The sequence below is a fragment of the Dreissena polymorpha genome, chromosome 2 (genome assembly GCF_020536995.1).
Source record: "Dreissena polymorpha isolate Duluth1 chromosome 2, UMN_Dpol_1.0, whole genome shotgun sequence".
In the NCBI taxonomy this organism is placed as follows: domain Eukaryota; kingdom Metazoa; phylum Mollusca; class Bivalvia; order Myida; family Dreissenidae; genus Dreissena; species Dreissena polymorpha.
The window spans coordinates 22,441,560-22,455,348 of NC_068356.1; the positions used below are offsets into that span (position 1 = coordinate 22,441,560).

At 36.6% G+C, this 13,789-nt stretch overlaps 3 protein-coding genes across 3 annotated transcripts in view; 2 read left to right on the plus strand and 1 right to left on the minus strand.

Annotated features, from left to right (window-relative positions):
* Window positions 1-4,327, plus strand: part of LOC127866200 (uncharacterized) — a 38,909-nt gene extending 34,582 nt beyond the window's left edge. Inside the window, exon 18 of the mRNA XM_052406621.1 lies at window positions 2,245-4,327. Coding sequence (XP_052262581.1) covers window positions 2,245-2,365 — 121 coding nt within the window. The 3' untranslated portion in view covers window positions 2,366-4,327. The remainder of the gene's footprint in view (window positions 1-2,244) is intronic.
* A 1,919-nt stretch (window positions 4,328-6,246) lies between these two features.
* LOC127866204 (uncharacterized) lies at window positions 6,247-10,625 on the minus strand. Its single transcript, XM_052406627.1, has 6 exons — window positions 10,404-10,625; window positions 8,498-8,713; window positions 8,248-8,319; window positions 7,735-8,040; window positions 7,184-7,333; window positions 6,247-6,908 (listed from the first exon to the last, which is right to left on the minus strand). Exons 3-6 carry the CDS (start codon window positions 8,317-8,319, stop codon window positions 6,786-6,788), a joined length of 651 nt encoding a protein of 216 aa, XP_052262587.1. The 5' UTR covers window positions 8,498-8,713; window positions 10,404-10,625; the 3' UTR covers window positions 6,247-6,785.
* Window positions 10,626-11,268: 643 nt separating this feature from the next.
* LOC127866206 (uncharacterized) lies at window positions 11,269-13,701 on the plus strand. The gene is made up of 2 exons (XM_052406630.1): window positions 11,269-11,531; window positions 12,823-13,701. The coding sequence occupies exon 2, from the start codon at window positions 13,085-13,087 to the stop codon at window positions 13,637-13,639; it is 555 nt and encodes a 184-aa protein (XP_052262590.1). The 5' UTR covers window positions 11,269-11,531; window positions 12,823-13,084; the 3' UTR covers window positions 13,640-13,701.
* Window positions 13,702-13,789: the final 88 nt, after the last annotated feature.

Sequence of the window (13,789 nt, forward strand, 5' to 3'; positions counted from 1 at the left end):
ATAGGTCAAGGGGTCACTTAGTGCGTTTTAAAAATTGAGCATGGTGTCCGCTGTTTTTTGTGAAGACGACATGCAAAATATTATGTGTCAATGCGGCATGTGGGGGTATTTGTCACGTCTGTGACAAAGCTCTAGTTTTCATTGTTATTTTTCACTGTTTAAAACAGTGAAATACCAGTTTTATTTCACTGATATTTCTCTATAAACCAACGGAAAGCATAAAATAAAAATGTTTTCTTAACATGACGTATTTGGAATCTACTACCGAATAACTGCATCTATAAGCAAACAGACGGGATACCTAGACCTGACATGTTTGAAATGCCACATCGTAGCAAGTGTACATTTGTTAACTCTTTCTATTATTATGCCCCCCTTCGAAGAAGAGGGGGTATATTGCTTTGCTCATGTCGGTCGGTCTGTCGGTCCGTTCACCAGGTGGTTTCCGGATGATAACTCAAGAACACTTGGGCCTAGGATCATGAAACTTCATAGGTACATTTATCATGACTCGCAGATGACCCCTATTGATTTTGTGGTCACTAGGTCAAAGGTCAAGGTGACCCGAAATAGTAAAATGGTTTCCGGATGATAACTCAAGAACGCTTAGGCCTAGGATCATGAAACTTAATAGGTAGATTGATCATGACTCGCAGATGACCCCTATTGATTTTCAGGTCACTAGGTCAAAGGTCAAGGTCACAGTGATCCGAAATATTTTAATGGTTACCGGATGATAACTCAAGAACGCTTAGGCCTAGGATCATGAAACTTGATAGGAAGATTGATCATGACTCGCAGATGACCCCTATTGATTTTCAGGTCACTAGGTCAAAGGTCAAGGTCACATTGACCCAAAATAGTAAAATGGTTTCCGGATGATAACTCAAGAACGCTTATGCCTAGGATCATGAAACTTCGTAGGTAGATTGATAATGGCTGGCAGATGACCCCTATTGATTTTCAGGTCACTAGGTCAAAGGTCAAGGTCACGGTGACCCGAAATAGTAAAACGGTTTACGGATGATAACTCAAGAACGCTTATGTCTAGGATCATGAAACTTCATAGGTACATTGATCATGACTCACAGATAACCCCTATTGATTTTCAGGTCACTAGGTCAAAGGTCAAGGTCACGGTGACCCGAAATAGTAAAATGGTTTCCGGATGATAACTCAAGAACGCTTTTGCCTAGGATCATGAAACTTGATAGGTAGATTGATCATGACTCGCAGTTGACCCCTATTGATTTTCAGGTCACTATATCAAAGGTCAAGGTCGCGCTGACCTGAAATAGTAAAATGGTTTCTGGATGATAACTCAAGAACGCTAATGGCGACGATCATGAAACTTCATAGGTACATTGATCATGACTTGCAGATGACCCCTATTGATTTTCAGGTCACTGATCAAAGGTCAAGGTCATGGTGACCCGAAATAGTAAAATGGTGTCCGGATGATAACTCAAGAACGCTTATGCCTAGGATCATGAAACTTCATAGGTACATTGATCATGACTCGCAGATGACCCCTATCGATTTTGAGGTCACTAGGTCAAAGGTCAAGTTCACGGTGACCCGAAATAGTAAAATGGTTTCCGGATGATAACTGAGGAACGCTTATTCCTAGAATCATGAAACTTGAAAGGTAGATAGATCATGACTTGCAGATGACCCCTATTGATTTTCAGGTCACTAGGTCAAAGGTCAAGGTCACGGTGACCTGAAGTAGTAAAATGGTTTCCGGATGATAACTCAAGAACGCTTATGGCTAGGATCATGAAACTTCATATGTACATTGATCATGACTGGCAGATGACTTCTATTGATTTTCAGGTCACTAAGTCAAAGATTAAGGTCACAGTGACAAAAAACATATTCACACAATGGCTGTCACTACAACGGAGAGCCCATATAGGGGCCTGCATGTTTTACAAACAGCCCTTGTTTTAATTGTCCTCCACTTAAGGAAGGGGGAAGGATATAGTTTTGTTTTTTATCCCTCTGTCCATAAGTCAGCTTGTCTGTTACAAACTTTTCAGGGCTATATCTTAGGAACTATATATGATTCCAACATGAAACAAAACAATATATTCATAAAGTAAATATATTTGCGAAACAAAATTTATTGATGATGTCACAAAATTAATGTCACATTTTTGTCAAAAGAAAAAATTGAAAGATCAAACAACTTATTAGATTTACCATCATGCTGACAAGATGTGTGTTTGACTGTGGTTTCAGATTCCGCAGTACGTACCTTGCCCAGGGCGGTGGTGTCAGTGCCAAGTCAGTGTTCCAGCAGTTCACAGGGCGAAATCCTTCCCTTGAAAGCCTGGTGAAGAGATACCCCATGGAAGAATAAATTGTACTAGAATTATGGGCTTTATTCCTTTATGAAAGGGACTGGACACCAGAGACTGGGATGATCTGTGTCAATATTTATAAAGATTCTTAAGTTATTATTTACTAAAATTGCAAAATAAAGTCACAATTATGTTACTAGTAATTAACAACTTTATAAATAGTGTCCATCCCACCTTCCTGTTAGCTCAAGGATGTTTGTACAAGAATTGGAAGTAAAGTTCTTTAATGAAAAACAAACAATTATGTGCTATTCCCAATAAATATATACCTATGATATGTCAACTAACTCCTTAATTGACCATTTTTTATACGCCCGTTTTTAAAAACAGGATGTATTATAGTTTCACCCTTGGCGGGCGGCAGGCGGGCGGCGTCCACAGCAGTGTCCGCTCTCTAATTTAAATAGTTTTCATCCGATATTCACCAAACTTGGTCAGAAGTTGTGTCTAGTATCTAGTCAAGTTCGAATATGGGTCATGCTGGGTAAAACACTAGGTCACGGGGTCACTTAGTGCATTTCAAGGATAAAGCATGGTGTCCGCTCTCTAATTGAAGTAGTTTGCACCCGATCTTCACCAAACTTTGTCTAGATGATATGTAGGTCAAGTTCAAATATGGGTCATGCAGGGTCAAAAACGAGGTCGCGAGGACACTTAGTGCATTTCAAGCATTGAGCATGGTGTCCGCTCTCTAATTGAAGTAGTTTTCATCCGATCTTCACCTAATTTGGTCAGAAGTTGTGTCTAGATGATATTTAGGTCAAGTTCAAATATTGGTCATGCCGGGTCAAAAACGAGGTCACGATGTCACTTAGTGCATTTCAAGCATATAGCATGGTGTCCGCTCTCTAATTGAAGTAGTTTTCATCTGATCTTCACCCAATTTAGTCAGATGTTACGTCTAAATGATATCTAGGTCAAGTTCAAATATGGGTCATGCCGGGTCAATAACTAGGTCTCGGGGTCACTTAGTGCATTTCAAGCATTGAGCATGGTTTCCAAAACCTTCGAACGGGCGTATCTTGTGACAGTTTGGCACTCTTGTTACACTTATGGCTTAAATGTTATGCTTGGGCACATATTCAAGACTTTAAAAAAATAAACTTTTTTACTAAAAATTTTTTGAATCTAATTGATTTTGTATTTGAGCCTATTTAATAAACTTGTGTGTACTGTGTATGAAATAGTACTGTAATTGAAAATAAGGGATATTATCACTCATGTTCCATCTTTACCGCTAGATTAATGACTAAAGTAAATAAGGGATATTATCACTCATGATCCATCTTTACCGCTAGATTAATGACTAAAGTAAATAAGGGATATTATCACTCATGTTCCATCTTTACCGCTAGATTAATGACTAAAGTAAATAAGGGATATTATCACTCATGTTCCATCTTTACCGCTAGATTAATGACTAAAGTAAATAAGGGATATTATCACTCATGTTCCATCTTTACCGCTAGATTAATGACTAAAGTAAATAAGGGATATTATCACTCATGTTCCATCTTTACCGCTAGATTAATGACTAAAGTAAATAAGGGATATTATCACTCATGTTCCATCTTTACCGCTAGATTAATAAATGACTAAAGTAAATAAGGGATATTATCACTCATGTTCCATCTTTACCGCTAGATTAATGACTAAAGTAAATAAGCACAATGAGACCATTCAAAGTGAAGGCTTCATTTTCTGACTCTGTGTGGTCATTTAATTGATTGGAAGTTTTTACAACATGTATATGATAACTGTAAATTCCTATAGAGTTTTTGTACTGTATTGTATTGTTTTGTACTATTCTTAACTTTGGGAACTCTTGATTATAATTGTTATGTTCACCATTGTTGTTTTTGAAGCTTAAGATAATTATGTCTTGTATAATTTTTTCGATATTCTCATTGTGCACTGTACAATGCATTATTATGTTTGCTGGAATTAAATTTGCAATTATGTTTGGATTAATTGAACATTTTTTTCTGAAACAAATGGTAGCATTTGTGTCTATAAGTAAACCAAAGTTCTGCACAGCTTCAGCCCGAAACCAAACTAGCGGCCACTCACTGCTGGCTACCATTGGTCTGACACCAGTAGCAGGAAAGTCAAGGTGCATTGTGGGTTTAATTAGTATTAGTAGACATTGCTTAATCAGTGAGCATACTATAGAAGCTTCAGTCTGATAATGGTTGTAATCAGATTATTCTGCTCCAGGAAGTGATGCTCTCTTGACATTTACTAGTATTAGATTTATGCCTACTAAAGGTTTGGAATTTGGTCATAAATTAATATTGAGTACCCGTTAATTCAAATGATAAACATTGTTTTATATTAGAAGTAATTTTTGTTGGTGGATATTTTAAATAGATACTGATCTATTGAGTATAAGATCATTCAAAATAAAAAATCAGCTCCTGCATAAGTAAGTTCAGTCCATGTCGTGTGATGTTACATACAAGTACATTTGTAGTATATCTAACGGCTATTTAAATAGTCCACTCTTCTTCTTCTTCTTCTACTTTTATAATAATGGCTATGTTCAATACTGATACATTATGGCCATGCGTGGGGGGTTAAAAAGAAATAGATTGATAGTCTTCCCGAGTTACTCAATCCACTCAAGAAAATCCTATCAACAGTGATAAAAAAGGTGCAAAACCTAACACCTTAAGCCCTTAAGACTTAAATATATACATATACAACTGTGCATGTGGTGAGAATATTAGTCGAGTTAAAAACAAGCACTGATTTAAATCCAGGGATCGTATCAGCGCTGACTACATAAGATGGAAGTGTGTTCCATTGTACAACTGTTCTTGGAAAGAATGAAAATTTGTGGTAATCAGCTGTACTTGGTGGTATTTGGTATGCCATGTGATGATGAGGGCGTGAGTGTCTAATGTATGGAGTGAGATAGTGAAGGGGATTGACATCAACATGATTATATACTATTTTGTAGAACAAAATGAGTCTAGCTTGTTGTCTTCTTGATTGCAAGGTATTCCAATTCAAATCCTTAATTATATTTGTGACCGTGCCCGGTGTCTTGCTGTAATTATTTGTTACAAATCTGGCAGCTTGACGCTGAACATTATCAATTTTATCAATATCTTTCTGATATATCTTTCTTGATTTGATTTTTCAGCTTCATTTTAATATCTTATTGTGTATTATAAGATGTGATTGTAAATTAACGTTTACTGGTAACACGGACTCTAGATTACACTCCGTGCTGGTAACGAGTATGAATAAATAAGGAGCATCGTTATTATATAATTGCATATAAGTGTGAACAGGGACCTTTATAAATAATGTTCCTGGGGTAAATTAGAATCAGTTTTTGATGGCATATAATTTAAAACCGTTTTCTACAAACGTTGGACTAGGTAAACTAACAATGACACTATGTGTGAATGCAGCTTATCTGTCCACTAACATTACCGGTATATAACATTTCGTGTTTAGACACATTTGATATACTAAGTAAACTGTGTTGTATTTAAATTAAACTTGTTCTTAGCTCTTAAGTTTTAATTTTGATGAACGAGTTGTATCCAGTGTCATGCAACACCAAACAACTTTGATAATTTCTATCACAAACAGGTAAAACGCTTGACTTAAAAACGTACTATACAGTGAAAGTTTACGGCAGGTTACAACGATGTCCGTGTTTAAATTGTAACCTGTTGTCAACAGTTTTCAAGTGTGACACACCAATACACTTATAGAACGGTATAATTAAAAGTAAGCTGGGTTGGATCTTCAAATGCGGAATCAACGTTTTATACTATAACAACTGTTGATGCAATATCAACAGTAATGTGCACATCTCTGTCACGATTTCCAAGACCTCAATAGTTGACAACAGAACAAGAAATAGGTGTTTTTTTATTGTATTATTTATTTAAAAAAATCATGGCCACAAGACAAGATATACCATAGGTGTAAATTCAAGTGACACAATACCACTGATAAAACAATATGAACAAATGGACATTCTGTTAGTTTAAAATAAACAAAAGCAAGATGCTTTATGCGAGTTCATGGTCATTTTTTATCAAATGCCTCGTCTTACAATAGTATCAACGAGAAAGACGACCAGCGTCGAGTATTTTACTGACTTAAACATATTTAACATAACGTCCTACGCAGTATATCCCTATCAAAATGCAACGTATATCTATCAACTAAGCAGTATTCAAATTCAAAAGGCTCTAGAACCTACCATAACGTGATAAGTTCGTTGTCAAATGCATTGTGTGTGCGTGTACTTTAATGCACATTTGCCTTAAGGGCTTTACTTCAATAACATTTGTGTTGACAATAATCTGTTTAGGCTACATAAATCACAAACGGCAAAATTAACTGCGTTGTAATTTTTTTTCGGCAAAGTTATTGTATGGTATAAAGTGGTTCCTAATTTGGGGCAGCTGTTGGGACTGGGGCGTCAGTGGGAGCCGAGCCGCCGGCAAGTTTTCTTGCCTCATCACACTCGGTGTCAAATCGGGTGATGATGTTCTTCAAGTCTGCGGGGATGGTCTGTCAAGGAAAATGGATGACGTCTATATAACTTGTGATATTAATCAATTTTCAATCAATAGAGGGTATATTTTAGAAGCATAATATATACATACATATATATTTATTTATATGCTTACTACAATACGTATTTTGATATTCAGAATAGTAAACTTAGATTAATTGTATGTTGCGGTACTGTAAACAATTATAATGGTATTGAAGTTTAAATAGTTTATATGTTACATTCGACCCTATTATTATTCAATGAACATGCCTGTCGAGCGTCTACTCACCGGGTCGTCAACGGGAATCTTCTCGACGCCTTCACACACATGCAGTAGGATATCGACGGCAGTCTTATTGCCATGGCGGTCGGCATCATCACTCTCGGAACTGTCCTTTCCACCGCGGGATTTCTTACCTCCAGCTGGGCCACGTTTACCCTGAAACAATTAAGTAGATAGATTAAAAAAAATCTAATTACCGTAATTGATAATCTATTCGTTTAACATGGCTGATTACTCCATGTAGCGTGCTATATTTGTCAATTCGATCGCCTCTGTTTAACTGGCACTGACATTTATCAATTAATTAATTAATATTAGAGAAAATCCTGCTAGGATAAATATACTAAGTTGAGTAAAGGAAAAGATTCAAATCGATTAAAGCGAGTCTCAAAAGGTATGCTGCTCTGACCTGATAAAGTAAAACGTGCACGAACAAACTTAACTGCAAATATAGAAAATACTATATTATGCTACTAAAGGACATTTTTACGAGTGCCAGTTGTCGGCGTATACGTTTATGAATAAAGATACTTCAATTTAATCGTAATGTGGCTTACAGTTCCCTCAGCAGGCGGGGCGTCTGTCGGCTTGTTGGCTTCTAGCCAGGCCAGGAGATCCGTGCAGACGCCGCTGACGCTGGTGAACACACCGTCGAATGTCGTGTTGTTGTTGGTGATATTTCCGTTCACGAGTGCGCCGCAGAATTTTCCCGCGCCTTTTACAGCTTCCGGTCTCCTCGGCGGCTTTAAGTCACCGCCACCATTTGCTGGCTTGGGTGTCTGCGTTGGCTTGGCTCTTTGCATTGGTGTGGGCTTCTGCTTTCCGGACCCTTTCGAAGGCCGTTGCTGATTTCCTGACCCACCCTGCAGATAATAATATTTCTTTTCTTACAGCCATTCTTTAAATCGAAGAAAATCACGATACTAACAACGTACAGTCTATATTTACACCTTTTAATCATGGCTATAGATTTATCATACCTAAAATAGCGGTTTATACATGAATATTAGTATTCCCTCACTGACTATGCTAATATGCTCAAATAAACTGTGAAGTAGATTTCCTTTTACCTGTGGTCGGGCTTCGCTTAGGATAACTGCACAAACCAACACTGCGACGACAATCTTCATTGAAATATGCATCTGAAAATATTACAATATCACTTTCCTTTATCGCGATCGACCTTGCAGGAAATGCATATCAATGTCATGTAAAGGCATTTTATATCGACTTTTGCTGTTAATAAATGTAACAGTAATATTCATAAGAATGTAGTTATGTAAGTCGTATTTTACTTAAACGATGAAAAAAATAACTTACCGTTTATTCTGATGTCAATGTATACTTCGAACCAGCTATATTCTTAAGAAGTGCTTTCCTTAAGTCCTGACCCGCAGGCTTTGTAGAATTCGAATGAATGCCGCTTCCCACAACCGACCGCAATATATACTCGTACCCGGGCATTCGGTAAACAAGGCATTGTGAGAAAACGTGATCATGCCAGCTCGAGTCGTCACGATCCGCAGTCACCCGTGCCTAAGTATATGTATTAAGCCTTTTGTTCGGCTGTTAGATGTATATATAGGCCACGTTTCTGTTCCAATACCATACATAGATCGTGATTAAATTGTAAAGCAATCGACAGCTTCGTGATGTTTGTATATGGTGCGTCATAGTCATGCGCTATTTTTTTGTCACTATCAAGGTTACTGGAAAAACACTTAAGTCGGAATTACAAGTATGAAGTATTACATTTCAAAATGACAAGGCGATCGTGCGATCGGATTGATTTAAGCACATTTCGTGAATGTATAACTATAGGCTTTAAAAATAAATGCTATAATTTGTTTGGTGTCATTATTATGTCTGATGCAGACTTTGATAAGTCATGTCAATTAAACAATATTTTGTTCAATCATATTCACAAAGCATGAACTCTGGAGGAAACTGCAGTTTAACACAAAACGACATTCGCACAGGTTATCAGTTTGTGGACGCGAATAACTTAATAAATATCTAAGTATAAGATAAATGTTGAAATGAACAAACAAGATGTGCAACAACAATGCAGTAGACGCCACAACAGATGGTTAGCGTATGGCTATGCTAATAATTAGTAAAACATCATTTTGAATGAAAACATAATCAAATTAAATAAAAAAACTTCTCTGAAAAAATCACTATCAAATATATATTGGATAGTGATTTTTTTTCAGAGAAGTTGATTTTTCGTCATAATTTGATTATTTATCATACTAAATGATGTTTTTACTAAATAATATCATAGCCACACGCTATCCACCTGTGGTAGAAGCAATATTACTGTAGTGATAACGGCATAAATAAAAATACTTTGGTAAATAATATATCAGCAATTATACTGATGTCGACGTGTTCTAAGCTTTACACAGGGACATATAGGTCCCTGCTTTATATCATTTGAAAGATTTATACACATTTTTGTCAACAGTGAAGGAATTGCATTGCTCTAATTCACATAATTATATTACTTAGCTTTATATAAAATGGTACGCTTGTTTGAAAAACGGCCGCATTATGAGAACATCGGCGGGGTGGGCGGGGGAAATATTTGTCGGTTAACTTTGTACCGCATGGATGGATTTCACTAAAAAACTTGCCACACGTGATCAGAATTTTGGCTGAGACGAGTTTTGGTGGAATTATGGCCCGTTTTCCACAATGGAACAGAAGCCCAAAATGTTTGTTTTCACTTCTGTAAATGCATTAAATTTGGGACCCCTAGCATTGAACTCAAATTTGACTAAAGGAAGAGTGCCACATTGAAAATGTATACATTATATGCTTTAAAGGATGTTTTTCCTTCAAACTGCTACCAATTTTGTACATCAACGTATCATAACATCCACAAAATCAATCAAAATACAAAGCGATTTTAACAATAAAATATACATTATTTTCAAAAATTTGAATCATGTTTATTCCGCGTATTTCGGCGGAAAATTATATAACTAGTGATTAATATAGACATTGACGAGGGCAAGTTACGCTTAAATAGTAAAAAAGGTTTACATATCTAGAAATATCAAAACTCGAACACATGTCATTTCATCACCATGTGGGCAGCCATTTTTAAATTAATAAAATAGAAAGAAACATTGTAGTGTTTTTACGGTTAGCTCTTTGTGGGGTTCGTCCACAACCACTACAGCAATTACTAGCAACGACAAGATACTAAACTACTCACATGGGCATCAACCGGAATCCACGTCAGGATGGCACCAATCGTCCTCGTCGTCTTCGAGGGAACTCGGCTCATCCACGTCACGAAATGGCACTATACATGTACTTCTGGGAATACACCTCCAGGCAAATACGTACTTAAACACACAGTCACCAGCTTACATACACATATACTTCTGGGAATACACTTCCAGGGAAATACGTGTCATTGACACAATCACAGGCAACTCACAGACTCACATACACAGTCACAGACCACAGGTGGTTAGCGTGTGGCTATGATATTAATTAGTGAAAACATCATTTTGAATGATAAATAATCATATTATAACGAAAAATTAACTTTTCTGAAAAAAAAATATTTCACTATCAAATATATATATAATATAGGGTTACACGCACAGGTTCACAGTTACAGGCTCACAGTTACAGACACACATATACAATACAATACCATTTAAAATTTACAGGCTCACAATTCCTCACACAATACTCACATTGGGACATAGGCACATAAACACATCTACTAACATCAACGTCCCGTGCACAAGAGACCGTACAAACTCGTGCTACCCAGCATGCACTATACCGATTTGTCGCTGGTTCCCAATCACGAGGTATGTGCGCATTTTGTAGACCGGGCACCGGCACAACAACATGCTAAAAACTCACTCATCGCCTACTTGACATTCCAAACGGTTGACGATGAAAAATGCATTGGATTGTAATCTTTCCGTTGATGTTTGCAAACTGCACGATCAGACTTCATAAACACTCAAAAGAATAACTATGTAAGAAGCATTTCACCAATGTTTACAATCGCTGTCGAATCACATGTACTATATTATTGCGCATAAAATAGTACGCTTACAGACTGACAGTAAGATCGATACGTAACTCCGTTTAATTCATCACGGTATACTATTCTATTGATAATATATAATAATACATCGCTTTAACAATCTAGAAGTAGAAATAATTATTTTAAACGGAGTTTTTAATAACGAAAGTGAAAACAACGGAAGTTGGATGGATATTCTGTGAGATGCACTTCGGCTCCGGAAAAACAATACAAATAAACTAAAAAAGACGTGTGGGGGACAATTTTCAGCTGGAAAATATTTGAAATAGGGTAAGTGATGATATCTCTACGTGGTCATTTATGTTATTTAGTGCGATCTCTTGCTGATTAATGTTAATAGTTGTTTTACTAGTTGCCACCCAACTGTCAAAATAAGTATGTGTTTTCTCAGGTATGTGTATACACATACCCGGTTTTCTCACCACTGCACGTGGTTTCGACCGATTTGTTTTGCACGTTTTTCTACGGAGCACAGCGATGGCCACGCTTTCAAAATGGGTAGAAGGAATCGAAATATAAAATCAATCGGTTTGCCAATTTCTTTATATTCCTTTACAATTTTATATGTCGTCTGCAATCTATTTCAATTTGAGATGGTTTAAAATTTGCAATTTGGTTGAGAGGTAAATAACAAAATTGTTAAGTTTTTGAAATAGAATTGTGACTTATTATCCATCATACCTGGATTTTTAAAAAGTAGTTACGTTTAAGTTATTTTTAGAACTTTGTTTAGGAAATTTATCCAAAAAAGGCAGTTGAATAAAAACTCATTTGTTGTTTTATGACAATAATTTTCTGTGAAATGTTGCTAACTTGACCTTGTATATGTATATACAGAGACGTAGATGTTATCTACGTCTCTGGTATATAGCTTTGTATTTATTCAACTTAAGGTAGTGTATATCCTTCCTAACTTTAGATTGAGATTTTGTAAATTAGTGTAAAAATGTATTGGTTTTAAACCAAAATATGAATAAGCACACAAATATTGAATGTCAAAAATGTGTTTATCTTATTCTATCCGTTTTAAGCTTTAAAATGATATATAGTTTGACCATATTGTACCACATTGAATGAAAAAACCAAAACGAAGTTTTAATGAATTTTATCCCCCCCCCATGAACCTTAAGGCTTGATATTGATTTACTTGATTGCTCTTGATATATATATATATATATATATATATATATATATATATATATATATATATATATATCCGGTATAATTTTGTTCAAGGCATACCGGTATATAAAAAATCATAGCAATGTCTTCACAAATTATACATCTAAACGTACAATTGTGCTTCCTTTTTTCAGGCGTGCACATTTTAGTTTTGTAAACTTTTTATCGCCAAATCCACGAATATTGAAATATAGACAATAAACGAAAATCTTTCAGTTAAATTACAATCACCAACACAATACGGAATGTCATTTATAAATAAAGCGCTAAAAAATGTTAAATTATAAGTTGAAAGTAACAATTAGAAGATTTTCTTTCGATCGTTTAGAATGGAATACTCGTTTTATCCTTAAATGTCCCTGAAAATTGCTATTTTCAGTAACACATACGAAATCACGGACTCAAGATGACGTCAATATCACAGACTCTAGATGACATGAAACGGGGCTGTAGTGGATACTTAATGATCCGACAAGAGGAAACAAGAGAAGCTCTGGGGAATGTCCTTTAACCCAGGGAAGTGCTGCATTTTGCGAGTGTGCAGTAAGCGATCACCAATCCTATACAGTTACACCCTTAAAGGCCACACGCTTGTATGTGAAGAAGCATAAAAATACCTTGGGGTTGAGCTGACAAAGGACATGTCCTGGAAGCCACATATCCAAAAAGTGCTTAAGAAAGGCAACAGTTCCCTTGGTTTCCTACGCAGAAACTTACGGATAGGCAACGAGGAGGTAAAAAGTGCAGCATACTTTTCCCTTGTTCGCTCCATCCTAGAGTACTGCGGCACTGTGTGGAGCCCATACCATAAGGAGCAGATCCATGACCTGGAGATGGTCCAAAGACGAGCAGCCCGCTATGTTACGAACAGATACCACAACACCAGTAGCGTCACATCAATGCTCGAACACCTACAGTTGGAAACTCTAGAGTCCAGAAGAACCAAAGCCAAGCTGACAATGGTCTATAAGATAACCAACGACCTCATGGACATACCAGTTTCGAAATATCTTTCCCCTGGCTCAAACCGGACACGAGCAAACTACTCCATCAAGTTCCTGCCATTATCGACATCCACTTCATTCTATCGCCACAGCTTTTTTCCAAGTATAATTGCCACCTGGAACAACCTACCAGCCTCCATCGAGGGAGGCTTATCAGCAGGGTCCTATAAGCGTATAATTAACAGGCCATAAAGACAGTTAGCATGCTGGCATATCTCTTACTTAGGGCCATATCCAATTACCACATGCTCTCATCAAGCAGACATTTTCTTGAAAATTGTGTTTCTCCAGATCTCAGAGTATATTTTACATGAAATGTGCAGGAATTTGAAACCAAAGAAA